Source organism: Benincasa hispida, chromosome 9 (genome assembly GCF_027475165.1).
Source record: "Benincasa hispida cultivar pf3 chromosome 9, pf3_genome.v1.1, whole genome shotgun sequence".
Classification (NCBI taxonomy): domain Eukaryota; kingdom Viridiplantae; phylum Streptophyta; class Magnoliopsida; order Cucurbitales; family Cucurbitaceae; genus Benincasa; species Benincasa hispida.
Genome location: NC_143486.1, coordinates 100,204,860 through 100,227,836, shown reverse-complemented (window position 1 = coordinate 100,227,836; position 22,977 = coordinate 100,204,860). Strand labels below are relative to the sequence as shown.

Sequence of the window (22,977 nt, the reverse complement as noted above, 5' to 3'; positions counted from 1 at the left end):
TAGAATTTTTAGCTGACATTAAGAGATGATTGGCTACACAATTCCAAATGAAAGATTTGAGAGAAGCACAGTATGTTCTTGGGATCCAAATAGTTCGGAATTGCAACAACAAACCTTTAGCACTATCTCAAACATCTTATATAGACAAAATTTTGTTTAGATATAAAATGCAAAATTCCAAGAAAGGAAAGTTTCCTTTCAAACATGGAATTCATCTGTCTAAGGAAAAAAGTCCTAAGGCACCTCAAAAGGTTGAGGATATGAAACGAATTCCATATGCATCAACAGTAGGGAGTTTAATGTATGCCATGTTGTGTACACGTCTCGATATATGCTATGCAGTTAGAATAGTAAGCAGGTTTCAGTCCAATCCTGGATGTGATCATTGGATTGCCATTAAGAACATTCTCAACTATCTTCGGAGAACGAGAAATTATATGCTCATGTATGGTGCTGAGGATTTGATCCTTACTGGATACACTGATTCTGACTTTCAGATGGTATAAATTCAAGGAAATCAACTTTAGGGTCAATATTCACTTTGTATGGAGGAGCAGTTATGTGCAGAAGTATCAAGGAAAGTTGTATTGCTGACTCTACAATGGAAGCTGAGTATGTAGCTACAAGTGAAGTAGCAAAAGAAGCAATATGGCTAAGAAAGTTCTTGACTGACCTAGAAGTAGTTCCTAATATGCACTTGTCTATCACCCTCTATTGTGACAATAGTGGAGCAGTTACAAATTCGAAGGAACCTCGAAGCCGTAAATGAGGAAAGCACATCGAGCAAAAGTACCATTTCATCAAGGAGATTGTACACAGTGGAGACATGACCGTCACATAGATAGCCTCGCAAAACAACTTAACTAATCCATTTACGAAGGCCCTCTCAGCTAAAGTGTTCGAGGATCACCTAGTAGGACTAGGTCTACGAGATATTTGTAACTAGGGCAAGTGGGAGATTTTATGGGTATCTAATGCCCTAGTTTATTGTATTTATTCTCTTATTATAACTCAACATGTATATATTGATCAACTGGAGTTTTAGTCCAAGTGGGAGTATTGTTGGGTTGTGTGTCCTAAAACTCGCAGTTTGTAAACTTAAACACATTCTATTATTAATAAAAATATTATTCAACATTTCTTCAATAAAGTTGTTATTAAATCTATTATTTGCATTCATAAAGTCTAAATCCAATAAACTAAGATCCATGGCTATTATATGAATACTTAAACTTTACGTAGAAACATAAAGATGGATCAAGTTCAAGTAAATAGTCAAAACGGTCTATAGTATATGATTAAAGTTGGATACCTTATTCTGGTAACATTATTGGATGCGACCTACTCTGTAGCTGTTACAAGTTGTTGTAAAGATACTACAGACGAATTGATCCAGATTCATTAATGTATTGACATGAGGATTGGGGGCATCCTAAGCAATAAGTTTACATAAGTAAGTCACTCTTACTTTATAACATTGTTTACTGTTTAAGACTGACTATTTCACTTAGACGACCTAGGTAACTCGATCTTAATCTTGAGCTAACTATGAACTCCTATTTATTCGAGATTATCCTTAGATTTGCATGAGTGAGGGTTGGATCAATAACACCGGCTCAATAAGCCTCCCATTTCAAAGGTAAGACCGAGTAGATAGCTAGGGACATAGAGTGCAAGATGGAATTCACGCCTACCCGATTTAGGGATAGGAGAAAGGTTGTTCTCTTAAGTAATTGAATCTAAGTCTTGAATAAGGGGCCCCACCCTCTCACTCGCCCGAGAGGGGTCCGATTTAGTGATTGGATCATAAACCAATTGTTTATTAGAGGATCAGTAGGAACTTAAGGAACAAGACGTAATATCGGGGTAAAACAACATATTGACCCAGTCGTTATTACGAATAACTTGTGAAGGGTCGACTTACTAGTTATGGTTAAATTATGTGGACACAAATATATCTACAGTGAGGAGAGTGTAACTATCGAGCTATAGTGGTGTGACTCAATAGTTAATGAATACTAATTAATTCAGTCTAAAGAGTTTTAGCCAATTAATCTTAATTGTTGGAGCTCATGATCTGTAGGCCCATAAGGTCCCTCTACTAGCTCGTAAAATCTGAACACCTTGAACTATTAAATTGAGTAAATTTGGAATGATATCAATTTGAATGGTTCAAATTTAATTAGGGTTTGAATTTGAATAAGTTCAAAATCAAATTAGGGTTTGTTTAATTATATTCGATATAATTAACATTTAATCTATTGAAATTAAATGAATTTGGAGAGTTTATAATGTTTAAATATTGATTTAAATATTAATTACATGAATAGGATTCATGTTTAAAATTAGGTGTGTGATTAATTTGATATTTGATATTAAATTAATTAATTAATTAAATATGTTTAATTAATTAAAAATCAAATTAAATTCCAATTTTAAATTCAATTTAAGAAATTGGATTTTAATATTTTTTATTTGATTAATTATGAATTTATTAAATCAATTTTTAATTAATTGATTTTTGAAATGAAAATGTGGAAAAACTGGAAATTGGAGAAAGTGGCTTTTTCCCACTTTTCTCAAGCATGAGGTGTGTTCCTGATGTAAAATCACACAATCCCACTTCAATTATTGAAGCAGTTGCTGGTAATGAAGTTACTAATGTTGCTTGCATGTATTCAATGATTAAAAACACTGAATGATGGAGAAGAACAGTGAAATTCAGCTGGAAAAATGAGTTTTCTGCTACATCTTCTTCTCCCTTTCAAACCCCGAAAATTCTTCACCAAATTCACTCAAATTCAAGTTCCACCACTTAAATTCAAAGTTGAGAATAGTAGAGAAGATCTTTTGGTGGTTCACTGTCGATTTTGAGTTGAATTAACATGAAAAGCAGCTTGGAATTGGTAGAATTCATCAAAGGTAAGTCCATTTTGAAACTCTCTTGTGTTTTTCTGAAAATGCATGCTTTATAAATCAAATTAAATGTAATTAGAGTGCTTATTGATTCTATTTGCTTCCGTTGCATGCTTGTGTATTCCATCACTTAGTAATAACCAGAAGATTCACCATGTCAGCATGTCAAGGAGTGGGTATGCTAATCTGGAATAAGAACTCATCTGAAAAATCCTCTCGTATAGGTACGGGGTCCTCTTCTTGTACAATCCTGCTCAAGTGGTTGGTGTGTTGTTAATGTGATGAAATAATGGTATGAAATTGCGATGGTGGATTATGCATTGCACATACAAGTTTTCCTAGTAAAATCCAAGTATAAACCATACTAGGTTTCCTGGTAAGTCTAGGGTCGAACACAGGGACTATTGAGACAATATACAACGGTAAGTTTTGATTCCTTTGCGGTGACAAAAACAATAAGTTGGTTGGTATGTTTGTTTAAAGTATGAATCCTATGCAGCAGGGTTGAGTAAAGAGCTAATGACAGCGAAAGTTATAATGAGTATGCAGGGAACGACTTGAGAAGGGTTTAGCTAACACTTGCTAAGATTGCGTTCAAGTTATGCGATCATGCTACACACATGATGCGTTATTTTATGAGTTGAAATTATGAAATGAAATGCGATGATGGAAATGCGTTGAGCAACAAGTTTTCTTAGCAGAATCTAAGTGTAAACCCTACTGAGTTTCCTAGCAAGTCCAGGGTCGAACTCAGGGACTAAGGAAAAAGGTATGCGGTGATAATTTTCAAGAAGACTTTACGGTAACCAAATAATTCAAATAATTTTTTTGGGTTGTTGTTTGCGGTGTAAAATAAATGTATGTGGCGGAGTTACGAAAATAGTTGATAATACGAAAGATGTGATGAATATGCGGGGAATGGGTTGAGAAGGGGTTCAACTAACACTTCTTAGGATGCGTTCATGTTATGCGATCGTGCAACACACATTCAATAGCAAATCATCTCTCAACGCAAATGTTACGGCTTCTAGTACTAGAACGCATGCGATATATGCGATGAGTCTATAGGACCTACACATAAGCTTCTATTCTTATTTATGCGATGATAACATGACACACACACAAATAAGATGACCACATAATATATAACCTATCTCTAGGGAGCATACGATGCATGTTAGCAAACAGAGCTTATCTCTAAATCCCTATCTCTTGCTTATGCAGAACTAATCTTGCTCTCTCGAGTCTAGATTCTAACCTAACTCTCTTAAGTCTTAAGTTCTTTTTTTAGACTCTCTCTCGAGTAGCTCTAAAGGGGTGTTGGGTGCAGCATAAGACAAGATAATCACATGCGATGAAGATCTTAAGTCATGTTAGCTTAGTTCTTCTCAACCCATTCGATAAAGTTAGCTACTCATGCGTGCTTTTATGAGAGTGAACAGATGTAGAATAACAAGTTCCTTTTTATAGATATAGAGTTGAAATACAAAATAACAATGCAAGATGAGAATAAAGAGCCTGGTAGTAATCTCTTGTTTCCCAAGGCTTTTACACTATCTTTTCTACTCTGCTCAAAAGATAGTCTCGTTCTCGCGAGAGTCGGCCCTCTCTCTACTTTTCACGCCTCTAGTTGATCTCTCGAGCTGACCAGAGCGACCTTCTGGCGTCACTTCTCTTCTCTCGCTCCGCCTTCTAAATAAAAAGGAAAACTTTGAACAAGGCTGTTTCTTTCTGAGGAAAAATTCTCTAATCTTCCGAACTCCTTCACTGAAGGTTGCCTTCGGTATTTATAGAGCTTCGAGGTGAAAGACTGCTTCTCTCTTATGCTTGCACTGATGGGATGGCATTAATTCTCTGTCTGATGCGCTTAATATTTGTCACCGAAAAGTTGAGTGTACTTGCTACAGTAGTTCGTTAGCAGCTTGTCACCTTAATTCGGACTCGACCGTCATCAGCTTTCTGTCCCATCGTGATTAATTATGCTTTTCACCCAGATGCGCCCACCAAGTTGCGTCGGTTCTATGCGCCAATCCTTCTTGAGCAGATACTTGTGAGTGCAAATCCTTGTGATAATGCTGCGTTTGACTGTTGATTTCTTGTGATCGCATTTTCTGCCTTGCGTCAACGCATATTCTGCACAAAAATACACAAGTTAACTGTTTTCATGCGATGGATGTATGCGACCGCAATGTTATGAACTTAATGCTTTTTGGACACAATCTTACATATTTTATCAACGCAAACTTTTCATTGTTTAATAACTTAGCATTGTAATAACATGCATTCTGCCTGTTATCAACACACAACAGCATGTCATCTCTCAATGCAAATGCCATAATTCCTAATTTTAGGACGCATGCGATGTATTTGATAATGTCTATAGGACTTATGTCTAAGCCTCTATTCTTGTCTATGTGGTGGTTGAATGATACACGCATACACAAGGCAACCACATATTATCATATCCTATTTCTAGGTGCATGCGATGCATGATAGCAAACAAAACTTATCTCTAAGTCTCTACCTCTTCTTTATGCGATTCTAATCTGACTTTCTCAAGCCTAGATTCTAACCTGACTCTCTCAAGTCTAGGTTCTTTCTTTAGACTACTCTCTCAAGTATCTCTAAAGGGTGATGGACGCATACATAAGACAAGATGATCGCATAAAATGAAGATCTTAGGTCATGCTAGCTAAGTACTTCACAACCCATTCGGAAGTTTAGTTACTCATGTGCAATGTGAAGATATTGAACAGATGTAGAGATGTAAATTCCATTTTATAAATAAAATCAGAATATAGAACAACAATGGAAGAAAGGGATAAGTAGCTCGGTAGCAATGTCTTGCTTCTCGAGGCTTTTACACTGTGTTTTACTCTATTCTGCCCAAAAGAATGTTCTTGCTTTCGTAAGAGTCGGCCCTCTCTCCGTTGCAGTGCTTCCCGACAGTCTCTCGAGCTAACCAGGAATGATCCTTCAGCGTCTTCTCCCTTCGCTCGCCTCTGCCTTCTAAGTATAAGAATTACGGACTACGGCTTTCTATGATCTCTCTTTTATGTATATGGCGGACTGAGTATATATATATCGAACTCCCAAAAACCCAGAACCCCAAAATTCTGAACTGGAACCCCTTTTGACGAAGGTGGCCCTCGATATTTATAGAGCTTCAAGATGAAGAACTTTTCTCTCAAATGATTGCAATGATGGGTGGTCATTAATTCTTCTATCTGATGCACCGATTAATGGTCACCGAAAAGTTGAGTGTACTTGCTATAGTGTGTCATTAACGGCTTGTCAACTAAATTCAGATTCGACCGTCGTTAGCTTTTCGTTCCATCATGATTTATTATGCTTTCACCTTGATGCGTAGTCTTCATGCGGCCACCTTCTTGAGCAACTCTTCGTGAGTGCATATGATCGCATAGCTTTACGGTCGCAATCTTCTAATGCGCTCGGCCGTCAAATTCCTTAGATCGCAAATTGCTTTGCGCTAACGCATTTTCCTGCACAAAATAAGTAAATTAGTTGTTTTAATGCAATGGGCGCATGCGATCGTAATATTCTTAACTTAATGCTTTTAGACACGATTTTGCATGTTTTTACCGTCGCTTGTTTTATATCTTAGCGTTGTAATAACGTGCATTTCTGCCCGTTATCACACCCCCAAATTTAAAACAATGCTTGTCCTCAAGCATAAACTAAAGATTTTCTTTAGGGAGTCAGCCGCCTTTTCCTTACCTAGATTTCTCGAGGTGCCTTATTCAAATCTTATGAACTGAAATCTTCTTAATTTCTATCTTGGTCTCTTCTTAAAATATTTCTAAAATTTAGGGACCACAAGTTTAACCTTCAAAAATATTTTACTTGTTTCCAGGACATCGCATAATTTATTTCAAAACTTTTTTCAACTGGGGTGTTTCCAAATAATTTTTATCCTTGCGTAGTTTAGATATTCTTTTTATGACCTTGCGCTGATCTAAGTGCCTAGCCTTTGTTTTGGCTTGCCCTTACGGGTGTCATGCGAGCATCCAACTACGAGCAAGGCGCTCTTTCTCAGTCTAAACTCATGCCCATTTGGCAGCGGAGTTGTGATCACTTTATTTATGTGTTGATCACGATTCCTACCTTTATTTTGGCTTGCCCCCTGATTATGGGAAATTAGATGTCAATTACTCGACAACTAAAATCCCTTGAACGCAATATGTGATGAATGTTCTTGAAATATGCATTGATTGTCATGCATCGATGGTCATGCATTGGAATGACTATGCGTTAACAAATGTATGTGATGACCATGCATCCAAGTTTTCTTACGCTCACGCCAAGTATAATGATAACTTGTAGAAATACAAGTTATTTATACTGTTTTATTTAGATATTGCGGCAAAATGAGAGGCAAGTTACGTCGATAGTATACAAATTGGCTAAGAAATACAAAAATTATGAAATGTCGTAAACACACCCATTAACACCATTGTGATGGCGAATAGAATGTTTCAGTCTCTGTTTTGTAGGAAATAGGTCACCGCATTGCGTTAATGGCTCAAAGATGAAATGAGCAATGCATCTATGTCGCATTGCGCCCATCAATCAAGAACGAAGAGATGATCAACGCAATTTCAACCGCATGCGGTAATAAAAAACAACACCGCATGCAGTGATAGATCAAAGATGAGAAGAGCAACGTATTTGCTGAAGATTCTGACAAGGGTATAACTTTTAGCTGTGCATTTCTGACGGATTGATTGCGATAATAGAAAGGAATTTTCCATTCCGCCGTTTCAGGAACTACCATAACTATACAGTGGGGTCCACAAATTCAAAGAGCCAAAGTCTCGCCTATTCTTCAAATTTGCTGAAAGATATACATGTATACATAGAGATTGATATACTGAGACTGGGAGAGAGGCTGGTCTGAAGCGACTTTACAGAGTAGATCTGGGTGAACTCCGAGCAGAGAATTCTTTAAGTTCCCGAATTTGAAGCTCTGTGCAAGGGTCAATTCTACCGAGAAAGAAAGCCTGAGAGGGAAGCTTTCCTCTCCACCACATCCATACGCCAGCAAGAGAAAATCTCCGATCGGGATCTGTGTCAAGACGTTGACACTCTTTCCGTATTTGTTTCTATCTTCTAATTCATCTTCTGTATTCATCTCCTTTAATCCCTCATTCACAACATGTATCAAACGCTTAATTTTAGAATAAAATGTTATCATCGCACCATTATCATCTCTCTGTCTCTTTCCATACTTTTATCATCCATTTTCTCCATGATGTATTCTTAATCCTTGGGGTAAAAAGCGAGAATTAAGTGAGTGAGTTAATCTAAGTTAAGGAGTCAATTAAGTTTAGCTAAAACATGCTCGATGGCATCTTCACCCGTGAGAGCAGAAGTGAAGATGTTATTCCGCCTATCGAGAGAAGGTTAGAATAATGTGTTAACTAAAGCGAGAAGTATTTCTAGAGATGGAAACAACCTTGCGCTCATCATGTTCATCCATGTTTCACCATAGAGATATGGGAACGCGGCCGATCACTGAGAGGTGTACGCCAAGGGAAAGCGGAACCTTAGTTGCGTCCTTAATGCGATTAGCAAACTTGCGATTTTTTTACTCTTTACTATTTCTCCTTCTCATTCATAAGACTTGCCATCGCATACATCGATTTTTTGTACAACTTCACAGTCAGTTCTCGACCTCAGTATCATGTATCATGTATCTTGTATCATGTATCATAGTAGCTTAGGAATTTACTTTATCCATGCATTTTTCCTTCACTTTATTAATGCATTTTTACTTTCATCACAATTTATATTTCTGTACAAACCAACATTCTTTATTCATTATTAAAACCGATCGCATGTATCACATAATTATTGCATTTAATGAAAACAATCCTCGTGTTCGACCTTGGATCATTCTGAGAAACTTGCGTTGGAATTATACTTGGTTTCAGCGCAAGGAAACTTGTGACACACACTACTTCATCGCATACTACGGGCATATCACTATCAACATATACACTTAGACGTAGTATCGCATAAAATTATCTTTATTGCAAAACACTTGAGTGCATTTAGCACATCATTCATTTCATTCACAAGCCATGCGTTAGAGTTAGATAAAGATAAAAGATTAAATTTGAGTCATCAAGTTTATGGCAACATGAACTTGAATCATTTTCATTATCGGTAGTGTGCATATGCAATACAAAACAAATACAGCATAACACACATTTTGTATCCTTACATATAATGCAAACGCAAGTTTCTCGGGTGATCCGAGGTCGAACTCAGGGACTTGTAGCTGGGTGAATGCGACAATGTGCATGTGGCGGTTGAATAAAAGAATGGATGGGAAGGTTTCTAAGCTAACACTACTCCTACTCCTAGCTAACAGACAATGCAATGAGAATGAGAATGAGAGGTAGAAACACGACAACTCATGACATGAAACAAATGAATGGGAAAATAGATAAAATGTGGAGATGAATTCATTGCAACCCTTAAGAGTGACCACAAGGGCAACCTTATTCAAGGCAAGCCATGCAATCATGCTACACACACTTGAGCCTAACTATAGGGCATATGCGGTGGGTATGCATAAGTGTCGAGATGACCGTATACAACCACCATATCCTACTTCCTGGACGCATGCAATATCCTATCCGTAAGGTGCATACACTGTGTGAAAGTAAACAGAGCTTATCTCTAAATTCCCCATTCTTGCCTATGCGTTCCAATCCACTCTCTCGAGTCTTAGATTTGGATTTTAGACTACTCTCTCAAGTATATCTAAATGATGAATGATGCGCTCATGGGACAAGGTAACCACATGAACTTTGTTGATATAAGATTATTCCTATCTCTAGTGAACAATGCATACATTGCTTAATGTGACTAACCACTTACCCTCCCGGGTAGTTGGTTATTGTTGACTTTACTCATAGACAAGCATTGCATTGGTCTATAGACAAGCGTTGCTACAGCTTCACACTAAGAAAATAAGGTTTACTCACACACTCACGCAACGCATACCTCTCGGTGGTTTGCTACATGCTCCATATCCCTAATCCACATGACTAAGTATGCAATACTCCAGCAATCTCACTAAGTGATACAATGAAAGTTAAAGATGCTAAGTAAAGAAGACGTAGATGGAATCGAAGGAAACATAGAAATGTATTGAACACAAAATGTATTAATTCCTTAATCCCAAAATGTAGTACAATACAATATAAGAAAAAGAAGGGAAAATGAAATGACCGACTGAAAGCAAAGACTTGCTTCCAGCGGATGTACGTCAAGGCTGTCGGTGGTACCATGAATGGGCGGTGAAGAAGGTGAAGAACTCTCAAGCGTCTTCTCGCGCATTTGTTTGGATCACAAGGATCCGCCCTAGGCGAACCTCAGGCGAAAACCTTGGATAAGTTGAAATTCTACTCATCGGCTTCTTTATATAGAGCCTGGATTGCCGACAGCATTAATGGACTACTCTATTTCTGACATTTGGTGCGTTTAGTTCTTTCTGAACATCTGCTGCCAACGGCGTGGTAGGTGAAATGTCAACATCATCTTTTGTTTTTCCCAAGGTAGATGCATTGATGCATTCATTCCACCAACCTTGTGTTGATCCCTTTATCATGCGTTATTGTGTAGCCGCAATCATTCGGTGATCGCATTCACTTAATACCACAACTCTACACAATGACCGTAATCACTTGACGCGTGCAACTCCCATGCGATGGATGCATACGGTTGATTACCGCAACATCCATGCGTTGATTGAATACATTTGCCTTTGCGATGGAGACTTTCTTCGCATGCGGTCGTTTATGCGGTAATCCGAATTCCGCGTTTGCATCCACTTCCTGCATTAGCTACAAAAATAGACAATTGAACGCATAATAACGCATAATAATGGGTTAGTTAAGATTTTTAATGCTGAACACCGCAAGCTCAATTTCTCATGAATTCCTATCATAATTGCCGCATATTCTGCTTAACAGTCCTCATAATTCTAAGTAAAAGACCTAAGATGACATGCATTTCTACCTGTCATCAGACACGCAGTTGGGACTGCGGTGTATATTTTGAACATAGTTCCCTCGAAAAGCATTTCTGAAACACCTTATTAACAGTCTTCACCAATCTTCTAAAACGCACCCAAGCGGTGCTTAGAGTCTCATTGTCCATTTTCTCGAAATTCAACACATCCTTTCGTCTTCTTGCGTTGACTACTGAAGGGAAGAACTTCTTCATGAACCTTTCCACCAACTGGTCCCATGATGTAATTTCGTTTGGCTCCAATGAATGAGCCCACCTCTTAGCCTCATCCCTCAAGGTGTATGGGAAGAGGTAAAGTCTAATACCTTATGGGGTGATGCCAGGTATGGAGAAAGTACTACACACAAAACTGGTAAGATGAGCATGCGGGTCTTCACCTTGTAGACCTCCAAATTGCCCCGTGTTTTGTATCATTTGGAGTATGACCGGCTTTATTTTGAAGCGTGCGTTCTCCTAAACCATTGGTCATGAAATTCCAGGCAAGAAGTCGTAGATATTGGGTGCCGCATAATTCCTCATGGGGTTATTGCGATCAGCAGCAAGAAAACCAAGGTCTTGCGCTGGCCGGTTTGCCCCCTGATTTCCTTCGAGTGCCTCATTATTATTGTCTACCATATTGACTCTTCTTCACCTAGCTCTATTCTGGCGTGCCCTCGCGTGAAAAGTACGGTCGATCTCTGGGTCAGCTTCGAATTTTGGATCAGTTTCAGTACTTATACACCGTCAGCCTGTTCTTCGCGTTAAACAGACAGTACAAAGAGATCTGTCCTACAAAATACCACAAAAGTATTCAACACTAACTGTTACCAATCCCCGGCAATGGCGCCATAAACTTGATGACATACATTTGATCTATTTATCTACTCTAACGCATGGTTGGTGAATGAAATAAATGATGTGCTATATGCACTCAAGTATTTTTCGATAAAGAGGATTTTTATGCGATACTATGTCTAAATATATGTATTGTTAATGATATGCTCGTAGTATGTAATGTAATAGTGCGTGTCACAAGTTTCCTTGCGCGGAAATCAAGTATAATTCCAACGCAAGTTTCTCAGAATGATCCGAGGTCGAACACAGGGATTGTTTTCGTTAATACGTTACTTGTGTGATACATGCGACCATTTTTTAACAATGAATAAAGAATGGTGGTTTATATAGGAATATGAATTGCAATGAAATAAAATTGCGTTAATAAAGTAAAATCCTAAACTAATATGATACAAGATACAAGATACATGATACATGATACTGAGGTCGAGAACTGACTATGAAGTTGTACAAAGAATCGATGTATGCGATGGCAAGTCTTTATGAATGAAGCAGAAGAAGAAAGAGTAAATAATAAAAGCATCGCATGTTGTCAATTACATTAAAGATGCAACTAAGGTTTCGCTTTCCCTTGGCGTACACCTCTCGGTGATCGGCCGTGTCCCCATATCTCTATGGTGAGACAGTGATGAACGTGATGAACTCAAGGTTGTTTCCATCTCTGGAAATACTTCTCGCTTTAGTTAACGCATTCTTCCAACCTTCTCTCGATAGGTGGAATAACATCTTCACTTCTGCTCTCACAGGTGAAGATGTCGTCGAGCATGCTTTAGCTAAACTTAATTATTTCCTTAACACAAATTAACTCACTTGCTTAATTCTTGCTATTTACCCAAGGAATTAAGAACACATCGTGGAGAAAATAGATTATGGATGTACGGAAAGAGACAGAGAGATGACAATGGTGACTATCATAACATTTAATTCGAAAACTAAGCGTTTGATACATATTGTGAATGAAAGATTATAGAAGATAAACACAGATGATGAAATAGAGATTAGTAACAAATACAGAAAGAGTGTCAACGTCTTGACACAGATCTCGAATGAAGATTGTGCTTGCCGGCGTGTGGAAGTGGTGGAGAGGAAAGCTTCCCTCTCAGGCTTTCTTTCCCGGTAGAATTGACCTTTGTACAGAGCTTCAGCTACGGGAATTAGAAGGATTCTCTATTCGGAGACTCACCTCTCGGCCTTGCCTCGTGGTTCTCCCGGATCTACTCTGGATAGTCGCTTCAGACCAGTCTCTCTCTTAGAATCAGTATATGCACATCTCTACGTATACGTGTATATCTTTCAATGACTTTGCAGAAGCTATTTATAGGCGAGGCTTGACTCTTTACATTTTTTGTCCCCACTATATAGTTATGGTATTTTCCTGAAATGGCGGAATGAGAAATTCCTTCTATTACGCAATCAACCCTTCAGAAATGTACAACTGAAAGCTGTACACTTTTCAGAATCCTCCGTAAATGCGTTGCTTTTTACATCTTCGATCTATCGTCGAATGCAGTGTTGTTTTTTATTACCGCATGTGGTTGAAATTGCGTTGATCGCTAGAACTCTTGATCGATTGTCTGCACCGTCATTGCGTTGATCATCTCTTCGTTTTTTATTGATGGGCACAATGCAACGTAGATGCATTGTTTATTTTGTTTTTAAGCCATGAACGCATGCGGTGACTGATTTTCCTGCAAAACAGAAACTGAAACATTCTATTCTACCATTGCAATGGCGTTAGTGGGTGTATTTGTGACATTTTATAATTTTTTCATTTCTTAGCCAATTTGTATACTATCGACGCAACTTTCCTTTCTTTTTGTTGCAATATTTAAATAAAACAGTATAAATAACTTGTATTTCTACAAGTTATCACACCCCCAAATTTAGATATATGCTTGTCCTCAAGGATATCTTCACTAAGACAATATTGTTCAATTCTTATCCTAACTTTGCATCGATTGGTTGTTCCGAATGCTCCACCTAGGCAACATTACTTGACAACGCAATTTCCTTCTATCCTTGATAATTCATAAACATGCCCTACTTTATTCTTTTATACAACAAATTTTTACTCAAAAATTTCCTTCTTGTTTTGAAAAGAATGTTTACCTCTTCTTGCAAAACAACTAGGTACGACTGTATGCGGTGGTCTAGTTTGCGTCATTTGATTAGAGACTGTTGATCATGGTTACACCCTTCGTTTTGGCTTGTTCCCAGGGGTGTCATGCGAACATCCAACTATGGTTGTGTGCTAATCTTAACTTCAACTTTTGATTTTCAGCTAAGTTTAACTTTTTGCTGGTCAGAAGAGTTGTCTCTTATCTTCTTATTTTTTTTTCTCATTTTTCTCTTTTCATATTGCGTAATTCTTGGAAACCCACCTTCGTTTTGGCTTGCTCCAACGGGTGTCATGCGAACATTCAAACTATGAACAGGTTCCTTTCATGACTTAACTCTTATCAGGTTGGGATTGTTTTTGGATTTCCCCTGCGCTGAAATTGGAGTTTGTATGAAAATAATTTTTTTTTTTTTTTGACAATGGACGCATTTTTCTAAGGATAACCGTATCCGCTTGATCGCATTTACTCAAACCTTTCTCACCCCCAAATTTAGAGATGCGCAAGGTCCTCATTGCATTGTTTTGGACAGAATAGAGAAACACTTAGTCAAAATTTTGAAAAGAAGGTTTGAGCAGAGTCTTGAAGGATAAAAGGTAAAGCAGTACTATTACTACGAATTATCTAAGTGTTAGTCAGAAAGTACAAAGTGTGGTAATTGTTACTAAGGGTATGTATATTACTCATCATGGCAGCTCAATTAATAACGCAAAATAAAAGATAAAGAACATCGCAATAATTGACAAAAATATGATAAATAAGAGGCTAACGCATACAAAAAGAATTGTTACTCAGTTGTATTAAAAATTAACCAAGTATACAAAGAATTACAAATTTTGAGCATGTACAAAGAATCAAGAAATAGCTTTTATACATAGAAATAATGAAATGAATAAGATGAAAGAATGACAGCAACAAAAAAATTTGTAGAATTATTGAGAAGGAGGTTTAGAAGGCTCAGGAGGAGGATTTTGTGGAGGAACACGAGAAGTTTCTTCAAAGTGCAGATGTTGCTGTAAATGCGGAGGCACCATAGAACCGTGTAGATAGGATGTCAAAAAGTTGAGGTACTCATGGTTGCTCTGCTACTTGTTATTGGTTCAGGTGGATCGTATAGATATTGCGTTGAATGTTGATTAGCACCTGCCTTGTCATCGCAACACTGCGTTGTAACTCTGCTTGTCACTCGTGTAACTCCATTATTCGCTAGTAGAAAAGGTCATGTTGATGAGAGAAGAGAGAACGCATATCAGCAAGGTCAACAGCTAGGGTGGCAATGGTGGGCTGCGCCTGCGATGTTTCGCCATCAACGTTTTGGGGTTGAGCAAAAGTGCCTTCACCCAAATCGCGTGGGTCATCAACATGCGGCGGTGGGGGGGGGGGAATTTCGTTGAAGATGAAGGGGAGGAGGGAGCTACTGGATATGCGTTGGGTGAATCAGGAGTAAGGAAAATGTTGGTAAAATGTTCAGAGAGTAGGGAAAGAGCTTCTGTAGGAGGGCTTGGAGGGCGAATCACCAAAGGTAAAGGGTCCAAGGGTTCTTGATCTTATGGTGATGGCTCTTGGACTTTTTCCTTGCCTTTGTCAACCTTGCGCTGTTTCTTGGGCTTTAGTTGCTGCGATGCATTTAAATCGATAATGGGTCTTTTCAGTGGAAGCTTGGGGCAATGAGGGGAATCTTTGAGAAGCATTCTCAAAATCTTAATGTTGATGAGGCCATGGACTTCTGGCATTGGTTCTTCCTCAATACCTACACCCAATGATAGGCATAAGCTTGGAACTGTCCAAGCGAAGAAATACTGGCCTCTTATTCGCCCCACAAAACCTTGAATCTGCCTTGCGATAAATTGGCCCACATCTATTGGAATGTCGCGGGCTATGCAGTATGTGGCCATGACTCTATCCCTCGAAATTGTTTTTTCATAAGAAGTCGAGATGAGTCATTGTTTCACCAAATACACCTAAAGTCGCACTTTTGGAAGCAGTTTATTGGACTCAAGGGTTCTGATGCCTTTTAAGGAGACCGACCACTGAGTGCCTGATTGCGTTAATATCTTCAACGCATCTTCCATCTGTTCTTCTATGGGATCATCAATGATTTTATTACCCGATGCCTTTGGGATGTCCTTCATCTGATATAACTCATTGATATCCTTTGCACTAAAAGACACTACCTCCCCTTTCATGCTCACCGCATCTTTGGTGCCATGAAGTCGTCCATTATAGAAAGCTTGCACTACCGTTGGGATTACAATGGATGGGCACTGGCAGAATGTTTCCCATCCATGCTCTAGTACAACACTTGTGATTAAGTTTGGTAGTGGCATTGGCGCAGGAAAGAACCCCATTTCCATCATCATGTCGTCATTCTCTTTCTTCTTGGATGGGCGTCCTTTGGCCACCGCAGTCTAACTGCTTTCCACTATTGCTTTGCCCTTTTCTTTTGTCAACACAAAGCGGGATCTTTGTTTTTGTCTCTTTTCCCATTCCTTGCGTTGTTCTTTCTTCTCCCACTCCGCAATTTCATTGCTTTTCTTTTCTCGAATGCGCTGAACATTTTCTCTGTGCCTCTTCTCCTTCTCTTCCTTCTTCTTCTTTTCTTCCTCTTCTTCTTCTCTCATTTCTCTTTCGAATTGCTCTAAGGCCAGCAATATGCACTTTTCTTCCTCAAGCCTTATTCTCTCTTCTTCTACCGAGATTGCGTTGTTGTGGCATACTTCTCCATCGTGTAACTTTCTTTTTAAATTGCCTTCTACGATGATTTATTGTGCCCGCAACATCTTCTCTTGTTTTTCTTCTTCCTTTCTTCTTCTCCTCTTCTTTTCTTCTACTGCACTTTGCATAATTGGTGGGTCGATTGTTGACCCTTGCGGCGCATTCTCCTTGCGACGCCGCATAAGGGGGGTGATGTCTAAATCTTCTCCATCGTCAGTCGCAACCGTTATTATTTGCGTTGTTTTCTCTTCAGGTTGTGTTTATTCTCTTTATTATGTTGACACCCCCTCATCCACCCTTGCGGTGGTGGATTCTCCGTCGACTTCTAGGCTGTCAGCCCTCTTTATCTTTTCTTCCTTCTTCTTCAAGCGCTTCTCCTGCCGCCTGCGTACCCTCTTCTCACTCGATTTTCTTTCTTTCTTCTCCTTCCTTGGTTGGGCTTCTTCATCACCTTCTGCCCTCTTCTCCTTGTTCTTCTTCTTTTTCTTTTTCTCCTCAGCCATTTCAGGCTGCTTCTCCACCACCATTTCCTCCAAAGAAACTCTAGTGGGTCCCTCATAGGATTCGGTGTGAACAGTTTCCTTAGGATCTAAGACTGCCAGAGCGCTCCTTCTCGAAGCTTTTTCCATCTTCTCCTCCAAAGGTAATGGCTGGTTAACAAGCCCCGCTTTGGGCAGCCCTTTTTCCTTCTCCATGTTACTCAGTATGCTCCCAAACATTTATCTGTCGTCCCTTCGCTTCTTCTTGCTTTCAGAAGACAGTGTTGGGAGTGGGGCACTCTCCGTGCTCTGCCCTCTCATGTTTGGAATGGTCTGGCTACTAAGGGCTTTCGCCGAGGTTTTTCGACGATTCGTGGGATGGGTTTTGGCTGGGCGGAAAGACGGCAACTCGCTGCGAGGAATGCCGCCTCTCTTGCAGTGATTTGGGCTGGTGAAGGTGATGAGGGTAAAGAGGATGAGTGGGAAGTTTGATTGGCCATCGTTGTACTGTGTGAAAGAGTTGGGAAAGAGTTCTTAGGGTTTTAGGAAGAAAGTTTGAAGTCTGGGTATGCAAAGCAACAGTTAGGGTTTTTGTTTGCAAAAGATTCAAGTAGACAACCTAAGATGGAGGAGGACAGAATTTATAGGTTGAGCCTTGATAGGCCTAACGCAAATTCTGCGGTGGTAGGCCTTGAGGTACTCAAAAAGCCTACCGCCGCGCTCCTCACATTTATGAATTAGCAGAGAAGTACGTCCTTTCATCTGCTAAATCATCATTTCCTTGGAAGCCTAAACGATTGGATTACTCTATTTGCAAAAAGAATTTGTCTTTTATGTTTTATTCGGATGGGCGTAAGTTTAAGACAATTTTCCCATGATTACCGCAATCCACACCTTCTCAGGTAGTCAAGCTTGTCTGCACAATGTCATCAAGGACATTGTTCCTTCCCGTGAGATCCCGGGGCTTCTGAATTACTTGGCAGCGTTCCCAGTGTTCTATTGCGAAGCTCGCTGCAAGTTGCCCAACTTGGATCTCCAAGTTCCTGATTGAAGACGTCTGTTACTGCATGACAGCATCATTTTTCCCAATATACTGCTTCAGTAGGGACTCCAATGAAGATGAATTTCCAGAGGTGTTTGAGAAAGACGGTGGTTTTGCGGTTGTCTCTGATGACCCTGATTCTAATTCTGATGAAAAGGTGGAGGATTTCCTCGATTCCCAGAATTGTTGCTCTGATGGTTACTCAGCCCCCCTCGGTTGTGATTTCCTCCCCAACCGAAGTTAAAGTGATTCCTCCAATCGGGATTGTAAGTGTTGCTGTACGGGTTGTTCTGGATAGAAAACACTTGTTGCGGGTTTGATGGGCACATTTCTACCGCATGGCCCCCTTCACATTGGATGCAACTTATTTCGGCCACTTGTGCTGGTGCATTGGGTTATGCTGAACTTTGAGAGAGGGCACCTTGATTAAGTGCCATCAATTGTAGAGGAGAGGTTACCGCGGCCATCTGTGCAGCCAAAGTTGTCATTGTATCCACAGGTATAATGGCGTTGTCGTTTCTTCTTCTCTCGGAGCCTCTTCCCCCGTACTCGTCATCCATGTTCCGCAAAATGCGATCAAGGATGACCTTGGCTTCTGTGTAGGTCTTATCCATAAATCCTCCTGCTGCGGAGGCATCAGCAACGACTTACGTTGATCTATTCAGGCCGTTATAAAATGTTTCCATCAAAACGCAATCGGGAATCTCGATATGCGAACAATTTTTCACCAATCTTCTAAAACGCACCCAAGCGGTGCTTAGAGTCTCATTGTCCATTTGCTCGAAATTCAACACATTCTTTCGTCTTCTTGTGTTGACTGCTAGAGGGAAAAACTTCTTCATGAACCATTCCACCAACTGGTCCCATGATGTAATTTCATTTGGCTCCAACGAATGAGCCCACCTCTTAGCCTCATCCCTCAAGGTGTATGGGAAGAGGTAAAGTCTAATACCTTCTGGGGTGATGCTAGGGATGGAGAAAGTACTGCACATCTCCAAAAAATTGGTAAGATGAGCATGTAGGTCTTCACCTTGCAGACCTCCAAATTGCCCCGTGTTTTGTATCATTTGAAGCATGATCGGCTTTATTTCGAAGTGTGCGTTCTCCTCAACCATTGGTTGTGAAATTCCAGGCAAGAAGTCATAGAGATTGGGTGCCACATAATTCCTCGTGGGGATATTACGGTCAGCAGCAAGAAAAACAGGGTCTTACGCTGGAAGGTTTGCCCCTTGATTTCCTTTGGGTGCCTCATTATTATTGTCTGCCATATTGACTCTTCTTCACCTAGCTCTATTCTGGCGTGCCCTCACGCGAAAAGTACGCTCAATCTTTGGGTCAACTTTGAATTTTGGATCGGTTCCAGTACTCATACACCGTCAGCCTGTTCTTTGCGTTAAACAGATAGTACAAAGAAATCTGTCCTGCAAAATACCACAAAAGTATTCAACACTAACCGTTACCAATCCCCAGCAACGGCGCCATAAACTTGATGACATACATTTGATCTCTTTATCTAATCTAACGCATGGCTGGTGAATGAAACAAATGATGTGTTATATGCGCTCAAGTATTTTGCGATAAAGAGGATTTTCATGCGATACTACGTCTAAATATATGCATTGTTAATGATATGCTCATAGTATGTGATGTAGTAGTGCGTGTCACAAGTTTCCTTGCGCTGAAACTAAGTATAATTCCAACGCAAGTTTCTCAGAATGATCCGAGGTCGAACATAGGGATTTTTTTTGTTAATGCGTTACTTGTGTGATACATGCGACTGATTTTTAACAATGAATAAAGAATGGTGGTTTATACAGGAATATGAATTGCGATGAAATAAAATTGCGTTAATAAAGTAAAATCCTAAACTAATATGATACAAGATACATGATACATGATACTAAGGTCGAGAACTGACTGTGAAGTTGTACAAAAAATCGATGTATGCAATGGCAAGTCTTTATGAATGAAGCAGAAGGAGAAAGAGTAAATAGTAAAATCATCGCATGTTTTCAATTGCGTTAAAGATGAAACTAAGGTTCCGCTTTCCCTTGGCGTACACCTCTCGGTGATCGGCCGTGTCCCCATATCTCTATGGTGAGACAGGGATAAACGTGATGAACGCAAGGTTGTTTCCATCTCTGGAAATACTTCTCGCTTTAGTTAACGCATTCTTCCAACCTTCTCTCGATAGGTGGAATAACATCTTCACTTCTGCTCTCACAAGTGAAGATGTCGTTGAGCATGCTTTAGCTAAACTTAATTATTTCCTTAACACAAATTAAGTCACTTGCTTAATTCTTTCTATTTACCCAAGGGATTAAGAACACATCGTGGAGAAAATAGATTATGGATGTACGGAAAGAGACAGAGAGATGACAATGGTGACTATCATAACATTTAATTCGAAAACTAAGCGTTTGATACATGTTGTGAATGAAAGATTATAGAAGATGAACACAAATGATGAAATAGAGATTAAAAACAAATACAGAAAGAGTGTCAACGTCTTGACACAAATCCCGAACGAAGATTGTGTTTGCCGGTGTATGAAAGTGGTGGAGAGGAAAGCTTCCCTCTCAGGCTTGCTTTCCCAGTAGAATTGACCTTTGTACAGAGCTTCAGCTACAGGAATTGGAAGGATTCTCTGTTCGGAGACTCACCTCTCGGCCTTGTCTCATGGATCTTTCGAATCTACTCTGAATAGTCGCTTCAGACCAGTCTCTCTCTCAGAATCAGTATATGCACGTCTCTATGTATACATGTATATCTTTCAGTGACTTTGTCGAAGCTATTTATAGGCGAGGCTTGACTCTTTGCATTTTTGATCCCCACTATATAGTTATGGTAGTTCCTGAAATGGCGGAATGAGAAATTCCTTCTGTTACACAATCAACCCGTCAGAAATGCACAACTGAAAGTTGTACACTTATCAGAATCCTCCGTAAATGCGTTGTTGTTTACATCTTCGATCTATCGCCGCATGCGGTGTTGTTTTTTATTACCACATGCGGTTGAAATTGCGTTGATCACAGAACTCTTGATCGATTGTCGTATGCGCCTCATTGCGTTGATCAACTCTTCGTTCTTGATTGATGGGCGCAATGTGACGTAGATGCGTTGTTTATTTTGTTTTTGATCCATGAACGCATGCGGTGACTGATTTTCCTGCAAAACAGAAACTGAAACATTCTATTCTACCATCGCAATGGCGTTAGTGGGTGTATTTACGACATTTTATAATTTTCGCATTTCTTAGCCAATTTGTATACTATCGACACAATTTTCCTTTCTTTTTACCGCAATATCTAAATAAAACAGCATAAATAACTTGTATTTCTAAATAAAACGGTATAAATAACTGACCGGTACATGGGTTTAACTGAAAATCAGGTCATCATACCAGATGATGGTTTAGAGGAACCATTGTCTTTTAATCAAGCAATGAACAATGTGGACAAAAACCAATGGATTAAAGCCATGGACCATGAAATGGAATCTATATATTTCAATTCTGTCTGGGATCTTGTAGATCAACAAAGGGGTAAAACCCATCGGTTACAAATGGATCTACAAGAGAAAACGAGACCAAACTGGTAAGGTAGAGACCTACAAAGCTAGACTTGTGGCAAAAGGGTTTACCCAAAGAGAGGGGTTAGATTTTAAAGAAATCTTCTCTCCAGTTGCCATGATAAAGTCTATTAGAATACTCTTGTCCATAGCCACATTTTATGATTATGAAATATGGCAAATGGATGTCAAGACAGCTTTTCTAGATGGCTATCTTAAAAAGAGTATCTGTATGACTCAACCAGAAAGGTTTATACAGCAGGGTCAAAAGCAAAAAGTTCACAAACTTAATCAATTCATTTATGGATTAAAACAAGCTTCTAGATCCTAGAATATGAGACTTGACGCTGCGATCAAACCTTATGGCTTTGAACAAAATATTGACGAACCCTAGATACACTGATTCTGACTTTCAGACCGATATTGATTCGAGGAAATCAACTTCGGGGTCAGTATTCACTCTGAACGGAGGAGCAGTTGTGTGGAGAAGCATCAAGCAGAGTTGTATTGTAGACTCCACAATGGAAGCTGAGTATGTAGCTGCAAGTGAAGCAGCAAAAGAAGTAGTATGGCTCAGAAAGTTCCTGACAGATCTGGAAGTAGTTCCTAACATGCACCTGCCTGTCACTCTCTATTGTGACAATAGTGGAGCAGTTGCAAATTCAAAGAAACCACAAAGCCATAAAAGGGGAAAGCATATCGAACGGAAGTACCATCTCATCAGGGAGATTGTACATAGAGGAGACGTCATTGTCACTCAGATTTCTTCCCAAGATAACTTAGTTGATCCATTTATGAAGGTCCTCTTGGCTAAAGTGTTCGAGGGTCACCTAGTAGGACTAGGTCTATGAGTTTTGTATCACTAGGGCAAGTGGGAGAATTTATGGGTATTGTGATGCCCTAGTTTATTGTATTTGTACATTTTATTCTCTCCATGTAATTCAACATTGTACATATTTGTATATATTGATCCACTGAAGTTTTAGACCAAGTGGGAGTATTGTTGGGTTTTATTTCCTAAAACTCGCAGTTTATAAAATGATAAACATTTTCTATTATCAATATACTTGTTATTGATCTCATAAATTATATGAAAGTCTAAATCCAATAAACTAAGACCCATGACTATTGTATGAGTACTTGAATTTTATATGGAGACATAAGAGTGGATTGGGTTCGAGTAAATAGTCAAAATGATCTATGGTACATGAATGAGGTTGGGTACCTTATTCTGGTAACA

The 22,977-nt window shown here is 39.3% G+C and overlaps 1 protein-coding gene across 1 annotated transcript; it reads left to right on the top strand.

Annotated features, from left to right (window-relative positions):
* Nucleotides 1–260: 260 nt before the first annotated feature.
* Nucleotides 261–22,588, top strand: LOC150034265 (secreted RxLR effector protein 161-like). The gene is made up of 4 exons (XM_090317284.1): nt 261–445; nt 1,987–1,996; nt 5,832–5,851; nt 22,132–22,588. The coding sequence occupies exons 1-4, from the start codon at nt 261–263 to the stop codon at nt 22,586–22,588; spliced, it is 672 nt and encodes a 223-aa protein (XP_090173410.1).
* Nucleotides 22,589–22,977: the final 389 nt, after the last annotated feature.